Source organism: Citrus clementina, unplaced genomic scaffold (genome assembly GCF_000493195.1).
Source record: "Citrus clementina cultivar Clemenules unplaced genomic scaffold, Citrus_clementina_v1.0 scaffold_4, whole genome shotgun sequence".
Lineage (NCBI taxonomy): Eukaryota > Viridiplantae > Streptophyta > Magnoliopsida > Sapindales > Rutaceae > Citrus > Citrus x clementina.
In genome coordinates, this window is record NW_006262274.1 from 16,559,156 (window position 1) to 16,573,724 (window position 14,569).

The 14,569-nt window shown below is 35.2% G+C and overlaps 3 protein-coding genes across 4 annotated transcripts; all 3 read right to left on the reverse strand.

Annotated features, from left to right (window-relative positions):
• Nucleotides 1–2,153: 2,153 nt before the first annotated feature.
• Nucleotides 2,154–6,051, reverse strand: LOC18043344 (peptidyl-prolyl cis-trans isomerase FKBP62). Of its 2 annotated transcripts, XR_002906003.1 has the most exons (14): nt 5,662–6,051; nt 5,479–5,565; nt 4,779–5,039; nt 4,608–4,682; nt 4,435–4,515; nt 4,150–4,344; nt 3,981–4,073; nt 3,714–3,889; nt 3,479–3,601; nt 3,234–3,380; nt 3,029–3,156; nt 2,730–2,824; nt 2,511–2,638; nt 2,154–2,403 (listed from the first exon to the last, which is right to left on the reverse strand). XR_002906003.1 is itself a non-coding variant. In XM_006437182.2 (13 exons), exons 1-13 carry the CDS (start codon nt 5,840–5,842, stop codon nt 2,353–2,355), a joined length of 1,719 nt encoding a protein of 572 aa, XP_006437245.1. In that variant the 5' UTR covers nt 5,843–6,049; the 3' UTR covers nt 2,158–2,352. The 2 variants fall into 2 exon arrangements, 1 of the variants encoding a protein (XP_006437245.1); XM_006437182.2 differs by lacking the exon at nt 2,511–2,638 and having other exon boundaries at nt 2,158–2,403; nt 2,704–2,824; nt 5,662–6,049.
• Nucleotides 6,052–8,430: 2,379 nt separating this feature from the next.
• Nucleotides 8,431–10,924, reverse strand: LOC18043345 (peptidyl-prolyl cis-trans isomerase FKBP15-1). Its single transcript, XM_006437183.2, has 6 exons — nt 10,778–10,924; nt 10,549–10,598; nt 10,269–10,331; nt 9,913–10,003; nt 9,682–9,786; nt 8,431–8,888 (listed from the first exon to the last, which is right to left on the reverse strand). Exons 1-6 carry the CDS (start codon nt 10,842–10,844, stop codon nt 8,803–8,805), a joined length of 462 nt encoding a protein of 153 aa, XP_006437246.1. The 5' UTR covers nt 10,845–10,924; the 3' UTR covers nt 8,431–8,802.
• Nucleotides 10,925–11,288: 364 nt separating this feature from the next.
• On the reverse strand, nt 11,289–13,205 carry LOC18043346 (pentatricopeptide repeat-containing protein At3g25210, mitochondrial). Its single transcript, XM_006437184.2, has one exon. The coding sequence runs from the start codon at nt 13,082–13,084 to the stop codon at nt 11,918–11,920; it is 1,167 nt and encodes a 388-aa protein (XP_006437247.1). The 5' UTR covers nt 13,085–13,205; the 3' UTR covers nt 11,289–11,917.
• Nucleotides 13,206–14,569: the final 1,364 nt, after the last annotated feature.

Below are 14,569 nucleotides of genomic sequence, written 5' to 3' on the forward strand. Positions count from 1 at the left end.
AAAACATTACATATAAAGGGGAACATAGATCAAATCCTCTAAATAAGGGAAACACAACAACAAATGAAAAAATAACAAGCAATAAAAATAACAAATAATAAATTATCGATAACTAATAAGAGCAAACGCCTAGAGAACCGTTTACGATACTTGCGCCCAATGATTAATTTGAAACCTTTCTAATTTCTTAAAACCAGAAGCATTTAGACCAACGACACTGAAGTTAGGGTCAAGATCACACCTCCCCCAAGTACCCTCAGGCTTAGACGCGACAAACCATAAGATTCCCATTGTAGCTAAACTATTCATCTGATTGAAAAGAAATATTTGTAGAATGAGAAGGAAAACCCACAACCATGGTGCGAATATCATCCACTCGAGTCCAAAAAAAAGTAGAACCCCTCTGAACACTCGGATCATCCGAAACAAGAGAATTAGTGACCTTAACACAGCCAACAACATCTCTCCGAGAAATAGTATCCGACAAAGTATCATCATCCTCAACTTGCAGAGTAAAAACTGAATCAGACACGACATTTGCACTATCTTGTGCAACAAGAACAAGCGATCGAGCATCCAAACAAGTACTCTTGTTAGAATTGGGCTGCAAATCCAAGCTTGATGATTGAACCTAGGCCAGAGTAGGCCCCTGTGGTAGATTGTTCCGCAACAACCACATACGTAGCACGATCCACTGTATGCTGCACAACAACATCAGGCATAAGCATCTTACATTTATCACAAGCAACTGTATCCTGCACCTGACCAATAGACTGCTGGGGCTTCTGGAACCCAGGATTGGTGACAAAACAAGCATCAGCGGAGTGATCAAGATGCTTACACAAAGCACAATATAATGGAACACCCTCTACGACGACATCTTGCCAAAACCCATCATCACCCTTCTCTATTAGACGATATCTTACACAAAGCACAATATCTTGCCAAAACAAATATTAAAGCTGCTTAATATTTGCTTCCAACAATTGAAAAAAAAAAACTGCTGAATATTTGCTTCTAGCAATTGGAAAAAAAAAAAACATTTGAACTTAAACATTTAGCTTCATTCAAACTAATTCAACTCCATTAACAAAAGAATAATTCGGAATTGTTTTAGCAGGTTTTGGGGCATAAGTGAGTCTCAAGTAAGACTATGGTGTTCTCTTTTTTGACAGTTCATATGCATTAATAGGAAATTTAGGGACCAGTTCATATGCATTAATAGGAAATTTAGGGACACATTATTGAGCCCGTTAGTTCAAGTAATGGCTAATCGATGTTATTCCCTTCCCTAGCTCAAGTCAAACATTTGAGAGCAACGCACACGAGGACACCGTGTTACGCAACATCCGACTTTAAAAATGTAACAGTGCTCTTCGCAAAAATGGAGGAGCTTGCACCACTACTACGCTACAACTGCGGCCAATTCCTTAAAAAGTGCATTAAGGCTTCTCCATTTATCTCAATAATTTAACTCATAAGTACAGTAACTACATAGATATTATGATTTATGAATCAGCTTAGCAAAACCCATATATTATACATGTGAGTTGAATTGGTTCAAAATACAACGTTTTGAACATAATTTGTGCGAAAGCTAAGATAATTACGAACAGAACAGCCACCTCATTTATTGGAGTTGATGCTCATTCCACTCGGTAATTCTACCTCAATATCTAAAGTTTCGGCGCACATAGACAATCCCACGTCAAATAGTTTCACGCTTAACATGCTATTACTTCTAGTCTTGTATATTGACAGCAAAGATTCAACTGTTGACAGTCAAGCTCAGCTGCAGACTGAAGCACTAGCATCATGAAAGTATCTAGCCATCTAACAGGTCTGATGCACTTGCAAAAATTTATCAAAAAAGACTCCACTACCGGACGACCATATAGAACCACCGTGTAAAATTATAAACCTGGTCACATTTATGGGTAAAACTATGGTACCATAATAGTACCATACCACAGCTACATCTAGCCATTAGATCCAACCTACAGTGGTCCTCAAAGCTGAATCCAATGGTTAGAAGCTGTAGTATGGTACCACTGTAGTACCACAGCTGGACCCCACATTTATTTCGGGAAGACCTCGTGTAAAACTATAAATTTGGTCACATTTATTTGAGAAGGGAAGGAAGAAGAGGAGGAGAAAGAAAGAAACACGTTATTAAGAAGTTTCTTATACCGTCATCGGTTCATCAAGAAAATGTAATCAAATAAAAGAAAGGTCCATTACAACTTCTCATTCTGTAAGGCAAACGACCCAACAAGTCCTACAATCCATGGAATTGGAACACAAAAACCAGCAATTAATATATATCTAAAAATCAAATTGATTATACTTCAGTCATGCCTTGCTGTCTACGCTCATGGGCTCTGCCTCCTTGGGCTCTGCTTTCTGCAAATTCGCAAAACATCACATTAAAATATTGCAGAAAGAATAATAAGCACTGGGCGGGAAAAAAAAAAAACCAAAAAATCACTATTAAAAAAAAAGAGAGAGACTTGTGTTCATCAAACTTTTCTGTTAAGAGAATACCCAACCGAGCTAAGGTCCTAGTCTAGCTTCAAATCTTAATATCTTAACAAGAACCAAAGGGGTCAACCCCCACAGTCCAAGTCAGAACCTGTATCTGTAAATGTGAAAAGCATCTTGTGATTTTACAACCATTCAATTCCAAAAGAATCAGAGATTTACATTGGATTCAGCAGATCCAAACATACTCATCTTCGCAAACATGTTGCCATAAAACTTAGCCTCTTTCTTGTTGTATTCCTTCATCTTCTCCTTCAAAGTTTTGTACTCCAACTTGACATCCCTGAGTCACCACAAAAGCATAAAAAAGAATGATTAGAACATGAAAGAAGCAATGTAGCCAAATCTCATTGTCCACATTAAATATCAAACAGTTCCACAAAAAGAGAAAAATCAAACACAAGTTTTTCTACAACCAAAACCAAAACCATTCCAAGCCAAAAATTCTTCAGCCCAATGCTATGACTGGACAGAACAGGTCATGTACCTGTTATCAGGATCAATCTCAAGTGCTTTCTTGATATCAAACTCTGCCAAATCTAAATCTGCCATCTGAATGTATGCCTGAGCCCTTCTGTACAGAGCTTTCACATTTCTACTATCCAAGTCAAGCACCTGCACAATTAAAATAGTTTATAACCTCGCATAAATATTAAAAATAGGAAGAAGTAAAATTTCTTCTGTTATTGGACCTTGGTGCATAATTTTTCTGCCTGCTTGTAATCCTTGAGTTTCAATTTGCAAGCAGCATTATTGAGATTGCAAGCAACTTTCAATGCCTTTGCCTGTTTTTTCTCTTCGTCACCAAAGGAAGTATCATACTCGATGTACTTGACAGCCTGCGTACAAGTAGATCAAACAAATTCAATCAATCCTAGGATTAATGGATCAGATAATAATATAATATGGTGTCGTACACATTCAACACGTTACATACTTTCTCATATCTCTTTGAGGCTCTTGCATATTTGCCTGCCTTAAACAATGTATTCCCTTGTTCCTTCTTCTTCCCCGCGGCTTCAATCTTTTCCTCAGTATTCATGTCCCACGATTCCTTCTCCTGAGAGAGGAGAAAATTATAAATGAAGCCCGTCCGAACATTCTCATACCTAGTCCAACTACTAAAATTTTAATCAAGCTACAACAAAACCCAGGTAAGCCCATCAACATACCTTTTCAAAGGACACCAGCTCAACCTCATAATGCACAGTTGAATTAGGAGGTACTACAGCCAGCTCCTGCTGCGACTCAGCCGAGCCAAAAGCATACTCTGGTGCTATTGTCAGCAGTGCAACCTCATTTTTCTTCATTGTAATCACCGCTCTATCAAGCCCATCAATGACTTGCTCTGTCCAAAAAATAAATCAATCATATTTTGATACTGTCAACTAGAAAAAAATTTTAGTAAAGAGAAATTATATATCCCTGGCTATTACTACCTTCATCTGTCTTAAACTCAAACAGCTGCTCTTCCTCACTATGACCCTTTTTCACAAACACGGTACCATCTTGCAGCTTCCCAATCAATTTGACTGCCACAAAATATAATCAGAATTCTGTACACAACAGTTGAACATCATATATAAGCTCCAACTAGTTAACACAAACCTTTGACAAAAGCTCCTTCATTAGGGCGCTCAAACCCATCCCCTTCTTTCAAAATCTTCTTGATAACCTTCTTGTCATCAGTGATTTCGGACACAGTCTTCCATGAAACTAACTCCAAAGCAATCTGAAGTGTTGCATTTGGTGGGACTGCACCTTCGTTGCCTGAGGCAGACTTCCCTTTCTCCCCAAATCCATCTACCACCAAACAGAAGGCAAAAAGATAAGTAATTTGTAACTATAGCATGTTACTTCAAATAACTCAAGGTACACTAGTTAAAATCTTACATTGTGGCTTCACTGCAAGAAGTACCTTCTCTCCCTTCTTCATCGTCTTTACAGCCTTCGCTAACGTGGGACAGAAATGACCTAAATACATGGGTAAGAATCAGAAATGATCTGGAGAACAAAGAGGCACAAATATTCAAAGATAATTTGACAATCAATACTTAGATACTAACCATCTTTAACAGTGAATTCTACACCATCTGCTTTTCCAACAACCATACCATCCTCAAGTCTAGCTTCGTAGTTAACTGCAGTCACATCAAGCATGAAATGTATTTACTCAACCAAGTTCTTCGACAAAGCTGTGATCAATAATCATATAAGATTAGGAATCATAATAGTACCGAGAACTTCATCAAGGTCCTTGGGATTCTCCCATTTTTCTCCTTCCTTGAGGATCTTCTTAATAATCCCACCGTCCTTGCAAATGTCCTTGACACTAGTCCAAGATAGTAATTCAACATCAAACTGAAGAGTGGCATTTGGAGGAATGGTCGGTGGTGAACCAGATTCACCATAAGCAAGCTCAGGAGGAATGGTGAAGACAGCATTTTCACCTTTCTTCATAGTCTTAATACCTATGTCCCATCCTTTAATCACATTCCCTGCACATCCAGTAGAGGTATTACTTTTTCCAATTCATCTCTATGTTTACTTTAACAGCACATCTCTGCCAGTACATAGATTATCTTCTCAATAACGTCTCTAACTGATGCCTTGCTGGCATTAAGAAGGTCTCATTCTTTCAACAGAATGAGGCCCCATTAAAAATTTATAGCAGTAGTTTTCAGTAAAAAAAAATCTCAGAAAATACAATAATTTTCAACAATTTCTTTCTTTCTCCTCGGAAAAAAAAAATCCTTACAATTTAGTTTCCACAATTAATCTTCCATGTCATTAGTTCAATAAGAATGCAGAACATCATCGTCATCATCAATTGCTACAAGTTACACCTATACAGTGATACCTTACTTATGATAACCTAATACTAAATTATTCACACATCAATAAGAAATTTCAAAAAAAAAAAGAAAAAAGAATTACCTTGACCAAGCGTGAACTTAAAAGGAGTGCTTCTATCACGACTGGAATCAAACTGAGTACCATCCAGCAACGTTCCAGTATAATGAACTGCAACAAAACAATACAAAATAAGGAAAAAAAAACTTTAAAAGCCAAATAATCATTAGAAATTAAAAAAAAAAGAAGAAAAAAATATAGAGATACCTTCAACTTCGTCGCCATTTTCAGGAGTGTCCCAGCCTTCGCCTTCCTTGACAAGCTTCTTCTTCAAACCTTGATTACCGATCTCCTTCTCCTCCCCAACCTTCATCATGGGAGCATCGTCGGGAAGATCCATGTCCGCGTCCATCTCATTCGCAGCTGGAATATCAAAATCCTCATCCATCTTCTTCTAACGAACGAGAGAAAGAGAGAGAGAGAGAGAGAGAGCTGCTGATTATGTGAAATGCTAAATGCGTGCGACAGTGATATCCGCTATAGGCTGAGAGACAAAGGGGGTTGGGCTCTCTCTTTTATTGTTGTGTGTAGGAGCGAGGTGAAGCCTTGGGTTCTAGAGGCTTCTACGAGGGTTTTTGTACTTTTTAAAAATACGATGCCAAACGCCGAGCCCAGATGGTTCCAGATACTTTTCTTCACCCTTTTTCGGGAATTTAAATTTACGATTAATATGCGATCACCGATAGGGATGACAATTGGATCGCTCCATAATAAATTTTTAAAATATTTATTTAATTAAATTAGATAATATTTATTTAAAAATTTTTAGATTTTAAAATAAATATTTTAAAATTATATCTAGATGAATATGGATGGATATGAATAATTATTTTTACTCAATAGATATCTGTTTAATCCAACATAAGTTTAAAAAATTTTAATTTTATAAAATTAAAATTTAAAAATATTATAAACAAATAATTGTAAAAATATTATATTAACTAGTGAAAAATTTAAATTCTTCTTATATTAAAAACTAAAGTTTTCAAAATTACCCTTTAATTTTTTAACTTATTTAATACTATTAATAATTATTATTTTATTTTATTAATTTAATATTATAAATGGACCTCCACCGGAAAGTCGCTGGACCACCACCAGACCTCGCCGGACCACCGTCAGATATCGCTGGAATGTTGCCGGAATTACCGTCGGATCTTGTCAGAAGGTCACCGGACCACCGTCGGCTTTGCCGGAAGGTTGCCGAACCTCCACCAGAATTCGTCGGACCGCCGCCACCGACCACCGGACCGCCATTTTATTATATATATATATATATATTACTAATATAAATAGTTTAATAGCTAAATTTGATATTGAAATTTTAATTATTTTATATTATTATTTTTTTATAATAAAAATAAAATATTCATGGATATCTATGGATCTCCATGGATCTCCACAGTTATATGGATAAAATCTATATTCATGTCCAATATTAAATACTGGATATGGATATAGATATATCTATTATGGATAATTATAGATTTATGTTTGTATAATTGGATATTTGCCATCCCTACTTTAATATCAAAGAGGACCTAAGTCTCCAAGAAAAATTAGAAAAATGGGAATTTACATTAGAAATTTTTGTAATGTATGAAATTTTTTTAACTATTTTGGATTTACTATAATTGGAACTAAAACTATTGTGTTGTAAGTCTATATGTTGCAAGTGTTCGACACCAAAATCTAGGCTTAGCTGTTAGTGATTGAGAATACTTAGAATTTATAATTGCAAAAGCTAGTAACTAGCGCAGCATTACTAAAGACTTTTCTAATTTTATTTTCTAAATATTTATTTATTTATTTATATAGTAAATAGAAGGGTGGAAAAATAAAACATAAATAAATTTATATTATTTTAATTAAATTTTTTATTCCACAAAATTTCACTCTCTTTAACAATGATAAGATAAATAAGAAAAAAAGACATACACACCTCCAGGGTTTGGTAAAATAATCACCAACACTCTTAGGCTTTCAAAAAGGGGTATCAAGACCCCATTTTGACCATTATATCATTTACCTCTATTATCCCCAAAAAATTGACTTTAATTTTTTAAATAATAATATTATATAAATAATGTAATCTATGTAGTAGACTAATAATTTTAAAATATTTCAATAAATTTAAATATGTAAATTATTATATTTATTTTAATAATATTTTTTTATTGTGGGATTTTAAATAAATATTTGCATTAAATACATTTCACAATTAAAAAAAATTCCCACATACTAATAAGGTTAAAATTATTATTTAACATAATATTTAAAATAATTTAAAGTTAATATATTTAATTTAATATTATGATTCTATTTAGTATAAAATTTACTTTAATATAATAAAATATTAAAATATTTTTTAAATATTGAAATTGTTTTAAAATGTATAAACTATTAAATTTATTTTAATGTTATATTTCTATTTATTATAAAACATTAGAATCAATTTTGGGATAATAGAAGTATAGGATATTATGATCAAAAGGGGATCTTGATATCCCTTTTTGAAAACTTGAGAAAAATTCACCAGCACCAACAGCTTAATTTTTTAATTTCTTTTTAATATTTCTCATTACCGTAATTGTTCGGAAAATTTGAGAAAAAATGTTACAAAATTTTAAATAATTTCTAATAAAATTTTACGATACAGAGATCTCTCTACATTATTATTATTATTTAAGTACTTTATTACAGTTTTTTAACATTTTTGAGGAAAACCAAAAAAAAAGAATTGTAAGGCTGACAAGAGAAATTCCGTACAAGAGTAATGCGTAAATCATAAAAATTTAAATAATTCATCAAATTTTTTCTTGAATGATCCGACAAATCATAGCATATACAAAATTTTAGCATGCTTTATGGATTATATAAACGAAATATTCGAATTCATTATTTTTAAAGTTTTTATTATGGAATCAACCAAAGGCACAACTCTAGAAACAGTACACCAAAAGTCTCCGGCAAACGAACAATAACATTCCGTCCATTCAAAAGGGGAAATGTTACTATGTCACAGTCACACTAAAGGTGATATGATCAGAGACCAGAAAGATCCATACTACATGTCAGGGTAGTGGGAGATCTGCGAAAAATCTAATAATGCTATGTTCACATCACTTAAGAGACGCACATATATATGTGTGAGGCAACCAACCTTCCGAATATTCAGAGATTAATATTTTGTCCCCTTAAAAAGATTTCTTCTGATCCAAACAACAAAAATTGTTCAGCTGTAGGTCACTAAATAGATAAATTATTCTGGCCTATGAAACCTGGTTTATGCCGATACATTAAAAGCAACAGGAATGACTTAGGTAAATCTGCTCAATCGAGAGGTAATCATAGCTCATCTTCAGTTTTCTCTCCGCTTGCTGGTTTCCCATTTACTGTTACAAGCTCGGTGTCAAAGATCAATGTTGCTCCACCTGAAATTTTCAAACAATCAATTATTACGTCTCGTCAACTATATTTTCTGATGTCTCATTTAACCAAGTGATTCTACACTATAGTTTACCTAATGAAATATCTCTCTAAAATATCCATTTAATAACTACAGCATACATAACAAAATTGAGATAGTGTGACTTGGAATTCTGACATAAGAACAGTAGGAATTCTTAAAGTTCAACTATCCTAGTCCGAACCTTCAAGAAATGGAGTTAATTGATGTCAAACAGTAGCATTTGGTATTATGAACTCAGCAACTAACTATAAGCATTGACTAGAATACATAGATGCTTGGGTGTTTACATCCCAACCCCATTTTACGGTCAAAGTTTTCAAGTGAAATTAAAATGACATTATAAAATATTAACCAATATGGTAAAAGATAATCAGCTGTCTAAAAGAATCAGCATTATCCTGTTTCAGCTATCTACGGAGACAGGAAAGTAAAAAAATTCCATCATTCTAAACTCCAAGGAGCAATAATCTAGTAGAGTCAGATTGGTCACTAGGTATCACCAACTGAAGTGGCTACAGATTTTATATTATCAGAGCTCATTAGTTCTACCTAACCATTGCAACTGTACACTAGTTCTCTAAATTAAAGCCAAAAATCATATAATCTTAGATGAAAGCATCACTCCCTGCTTGACCAAGTTTATAAGTTTCCAATCATCTAATTATGAGCTTAGAAGAGATAGCTTGGCAGCATGTTTACAAATTTACGGTGACTGGTAAGACCACAGAAGGAAGAAGCCAAAGGAAAAACGATACCTGGGATGGTAGGGGGAGAACCCTGGGCCCCATAACCAAGCTTTGCAGGAATTTTCAACTTTCGCTTCTCACCGACGCACATTCCCAAAAGTCCTTGGTCCCATCCTACAAAGAGTAATTCAATCATAAATAATGTCAATGCAACATAAACAAGCCGACTTTGGTTAACGTGGAGGATGGAGGCGGAACAGGTAAGACTTCACAAAAGTAAAACTATTAATCCACGCGCACCTTTGATTACATGACCGCTGCCAAGCTCAAATTCAATGGGATCACCTCTTTCAAAACTGGAATCAAAAACAGTTCCATCAGTCAGTTTTCCCTGCAATGATAATTAAAAAACAATATCAGCCAAGAAATTGAATCCAAAATGGATTTTTTTATTCAGTCAGAACAATTATATAAAAGATATAACATGAGCACCGAAATACATATGAGCTTGAGCAATCAGAATCCTGAAATCACAAACACATAGTAACAGCATCCATGATTGCTGGAAAATTGCTATTCCCTCACGCAACAATAAATTCCCCCATCAAGCGATTAAGCATGAAACTAAAAGCAAATTGGAGATTCAAGCAACTTACCCGGTAATGTACTTTGATTTTATCACCTTTGTGAGCCTGAATGTCACAGGTTTTTGGCTTGTACTGTAAAAGTATAAAGAAGCAAAAATAATAAGTGAGCAAGAAAGCCGTCATCATCGCGAAAACCAAAAACAAAATCTAAAGCAACAGAACCTAAATACCCATTCCTTCACAAGAATATCATCAAATAACCACTACAAACCTGAGACACCTTAATTTCTCACTAGAATAATCGTGATCAAGGTTAATGCAATAAATACAAAACTGTAAAAGAATTCACCTTTACGCCAATCTGTAACTCTGTTACATCGCCTGACTTGTTAGCAGAAACTGAAAAAGAAAACAAAAAGAACCCGTTTTGAGAATTGAAATTTTATGAAAATTACAAAAAAAAAAAAAATGTCTCAGGGTGATCAGATCTACAAATGTTAAAGCAAATAAAACTTAAAAAGAAGGGCATTTAAGTGTCGATAATATTGATCGAATAGGAAAGTAGATAAGTGAATTACCTAACGTCGAAAGAACCAAAAGGAACGAAATTGCAGCGGCGATATTCAATACTGAGTTGAAACTCATCTTCACAATTCTCTCTGTTTGTCTCCAAATTGAGCGTCTGTCTTTTTCTTCTCTGTGTAGAAAGTTTTATCAATATGGATCTGGATCTAATGGGCTAAAGTCATAAAACATGTGTGGGTTCAAAACTAGGGTCCACTTAAATAGCCGTCATCGCGCCACGGCCCATGGAATTTTTTAAAACTAATGTGCATTCAGTTCTCTGATTTCCCTTAAGATGAAGTTTCTGTTGACTTAATTAATTACTACTATATGTGATCCAATTCGAGCTGGAAGTAAATGCTAGTTTTCATCACTGTTTCCACCGAAGTCTTGCTTTTTCATCAACTGTGTATGTATAATTGAGAAATTGAAAAGGAGAGCCTTTGCAGATTTATGTATGTACATATACGTACATAAAGTTAAAAAAAAACACTGTTGTGTTTACCACGATTTAACTGGAACCCAAAGAATTGTCCGTATATTAAGATCAGACAGAGAAAGGATGTGCATTCATTGATAGAAGCTAGTTTAGAAATACATTCTTCAACATATTTATCAGGTTACATTACCGTCAACATCTTCCATTCACTGTGTGAGACAGTCACAACAATCAACATGCCTCATATAGCGAAGCACACCACTTCCACTCTTGTACTCTTCAGAATAAAGAATGAGATATGGCAAATCTGTTGGACCCTTTGCCTGCAATATGTGCCAGCATTCATAACCAACAGTGAAAACCCATTTAGCAATTTCAAGCGATAAACTTGACAGCCTGCATCAAGTAGCACATCGAAGATTCTCTTCTCTTCAAGCCTCCAGACCAAAATGCATAAAATTTTATAAAGCACAAAGTAGAGATATGGTCTAGAATAGAATAATCATGGAAATTCACATCACAACAAGATGTGAATCAATCTTAGGAAAATCCAGATAGAGCCATATCAAGACTTAATATCCAGAATTCGTAAGTCATTACGAACAGGCCAGACTGGAAACCTACTGTCGTTTACTGGCTGTTGCAAACTTGATTCGCTGTTGAAATTGACATCAAAATTACATAACTCCAAAGAAAGGAAAATTGCATGTGTAATCTACTCTTGATTTTGAAAATGCAATCCATTCAACAATGTCTTGTAGTTTCTATCACCCATCACCACATCCCTCTTTCGAAACTCCTCAAGCAAGTCGAAAGCCTCACTCTCCCTCCCTTCCCTACACAACCCTTCCAACAAAGTCTTATATGTCAGCATATCCGGCCCCATTGAATTACCCAACATATCAAACAGAACCTCAAGAGCATCCTCAAACCTGCTCTCCAGAGCAAGACTACATATCAAAATCATATAGCAACTTCCACTCGGCACGAGTCCCTTCTCCTTCATCTCCTTATAAAACCCAAAACCCTGCTCCACTCTCCCCTTCTCACACAATCCTCTAGCAATATAACTATAAGTAAAAGCATTCGGCTCACATCCATACAACCCCATTTCACGAAAAACCCTAATAGCTTCATCAACCTGAAGACACTTAGAATAAGCCTTAATAATCATATTCAAGGCATATGTATCGGGTATAACTCCTAAAGATTTCATTTGCTTCGTTAGAGACCTAACCGAATGTAAATAAACATAACAAACATTCAACTTGTTGAATCTCCTAAGCAATGCATTTAATAACAAAGTGAATGTCTCAAGTGTGGGCTTACAGTTGTGTGATTTCAGCATTTTTTTGTAAGCATCAAAAGCGCGATTAAACAGAAGCTTGCGGCCGCAGCAGAATTTAATTATCGAGTTATACAAAGGAACAGACATCTCACAGTTGCCGGCGAGGACTTCTTCGAGGAGGGTCTCCACGTTGCGGTAGCGCCTGCCGTTGATTAGAATGTGGATTATGGCGCAGTAACTTTCGTGGTTGTGCCTGTATCCGTGCTGCTGGGACGTCCATCGGAAGATGTCGAGGGCGAGATCGGGGTCTGATTGGGCCTGCAAGGCGGAAACGACGTCGGACGGGGTGAAGCCGGGTTTGAGGTGTTGGATCCAGGTTTCGAATTGCTTTTCGAGTGGGGTTCGGGTTCGGGTTTGGGGGTTTGGGTTCGGAGTGGGTGGGTTGGAGCTGAGGCGGTGGGGTTGGTAGAGTGACGGGTGGGCGGAGGGAGTGGAGGGGATTGCGGGTACGTGGAGAGAGGTGAGAGGCGAGATAGAGGGGAATTTGGAGTTTTTGAGAGCCGTGGTGAGAAGGCGAAGGAAGGTGACAGGCATTATCACAGGCAAGGGCGACAAAGGTAAATGGTGAAGCGATGCGCTTTGAGCAACAATATTTCGCAGTTTGTTGTTCGATGCTTCTCTGGTCTCTGCTACTGCCTGCAAGTGAAAGACTGAAAGTGTGTGAAACGACTCAACACGACTCACTTCGGCGAAGGACTTTATGGGCCCCTGCCCAAATTTATCGGGTCCAGGCCCATTTTTTACGAGACATTAAAACTTAGTTAAGCTCATTTTTCACCGGACCTCATCACGGCAATATTTGTGCATTTAAAGTAAACCTATAATAATTAAAATCTGATTAATTCATTTTAATAAGGTTCTATTAAAATGAATTTAACAAATTTCTTTTCTTTTTTTTTTCTAATGGATGATGATTAAGCTGTAAACTATCGCCCGACCATCACCCATCTTGACAGCAAAAAGACTTGGTGGGTAATGGTGTTGGGAAAATATGCTCTTTAAAAGCATATGTGTTTATTTAATTGTAATAAATAATTTTTTAATTAATAAAATAAATGAGGTATTTTATTGAAATATCTTAATTACATTAATATTTTGATTAAAGTCGATTTAATCATATTATATGTATTTATGTTATCATCATGTAGATTCACAAAAGACATAAATACAAGTTATCTTATGATTAAATAAATTTAGTTCGCAGTTGATAAATAAAGTTGGGCACTTTATTTAGGTATAGACTGTAATAATTCATTGAATGATTTATCTTAATTATGTATGAATTTATTGATGTAGTACGACTACATTGAATATGATCACATATGACTCTATGAGATTTAATTAACCTTGAAATGACTTTCAGATTTATTAAATCTCATAGGCATTGATTTTACTTTAATCTTAATCTTGAGTAAGTTATGATTTCATTATTGTAATTGTTATTCCATATGAGTTACCAAGGGCACGACACAATTGTGGTTAAGATTACTCGGTATCTTGGGGGGAGCATTTATGAGTATTGGAGATATAGATTAACAATATAGAATTTATACAACATATCTATTGATGGGTTTTCGGCACTTGATCATAGAATTCTCTGGCCAGAGTGTGTCAACATATTTAGTATGTTGAAAATGATCATTAGAGAAAACCAATAAGTATCAAGGAATAAGATGTAATTAAATCGATTGGACAGTTGAGATATTGATTTAATTAACGATGTGGTACAAAGGATTATGCAATAAAGAAATCGATGTGGCTTGTGATGAATTATTATTCGAGCATACAATTATGGAGGTAAGTTCCAATTTTTTAGTGAAGTAGATTTGGAATTAAATAATTGAGCTAGTTTAATTACATGCCTAATTATTATAGCCACTATTGTATGTTCTCAAACGATCCCCGAGTTAGCTCATTTAATTGACTGCGCCACTACTGGATTAATAAACAAGATAACTAGGTATTTGGGTTAAAAGCCTAAATATATTATTTAGTGGGAGGCTACATGTAATGTACTTG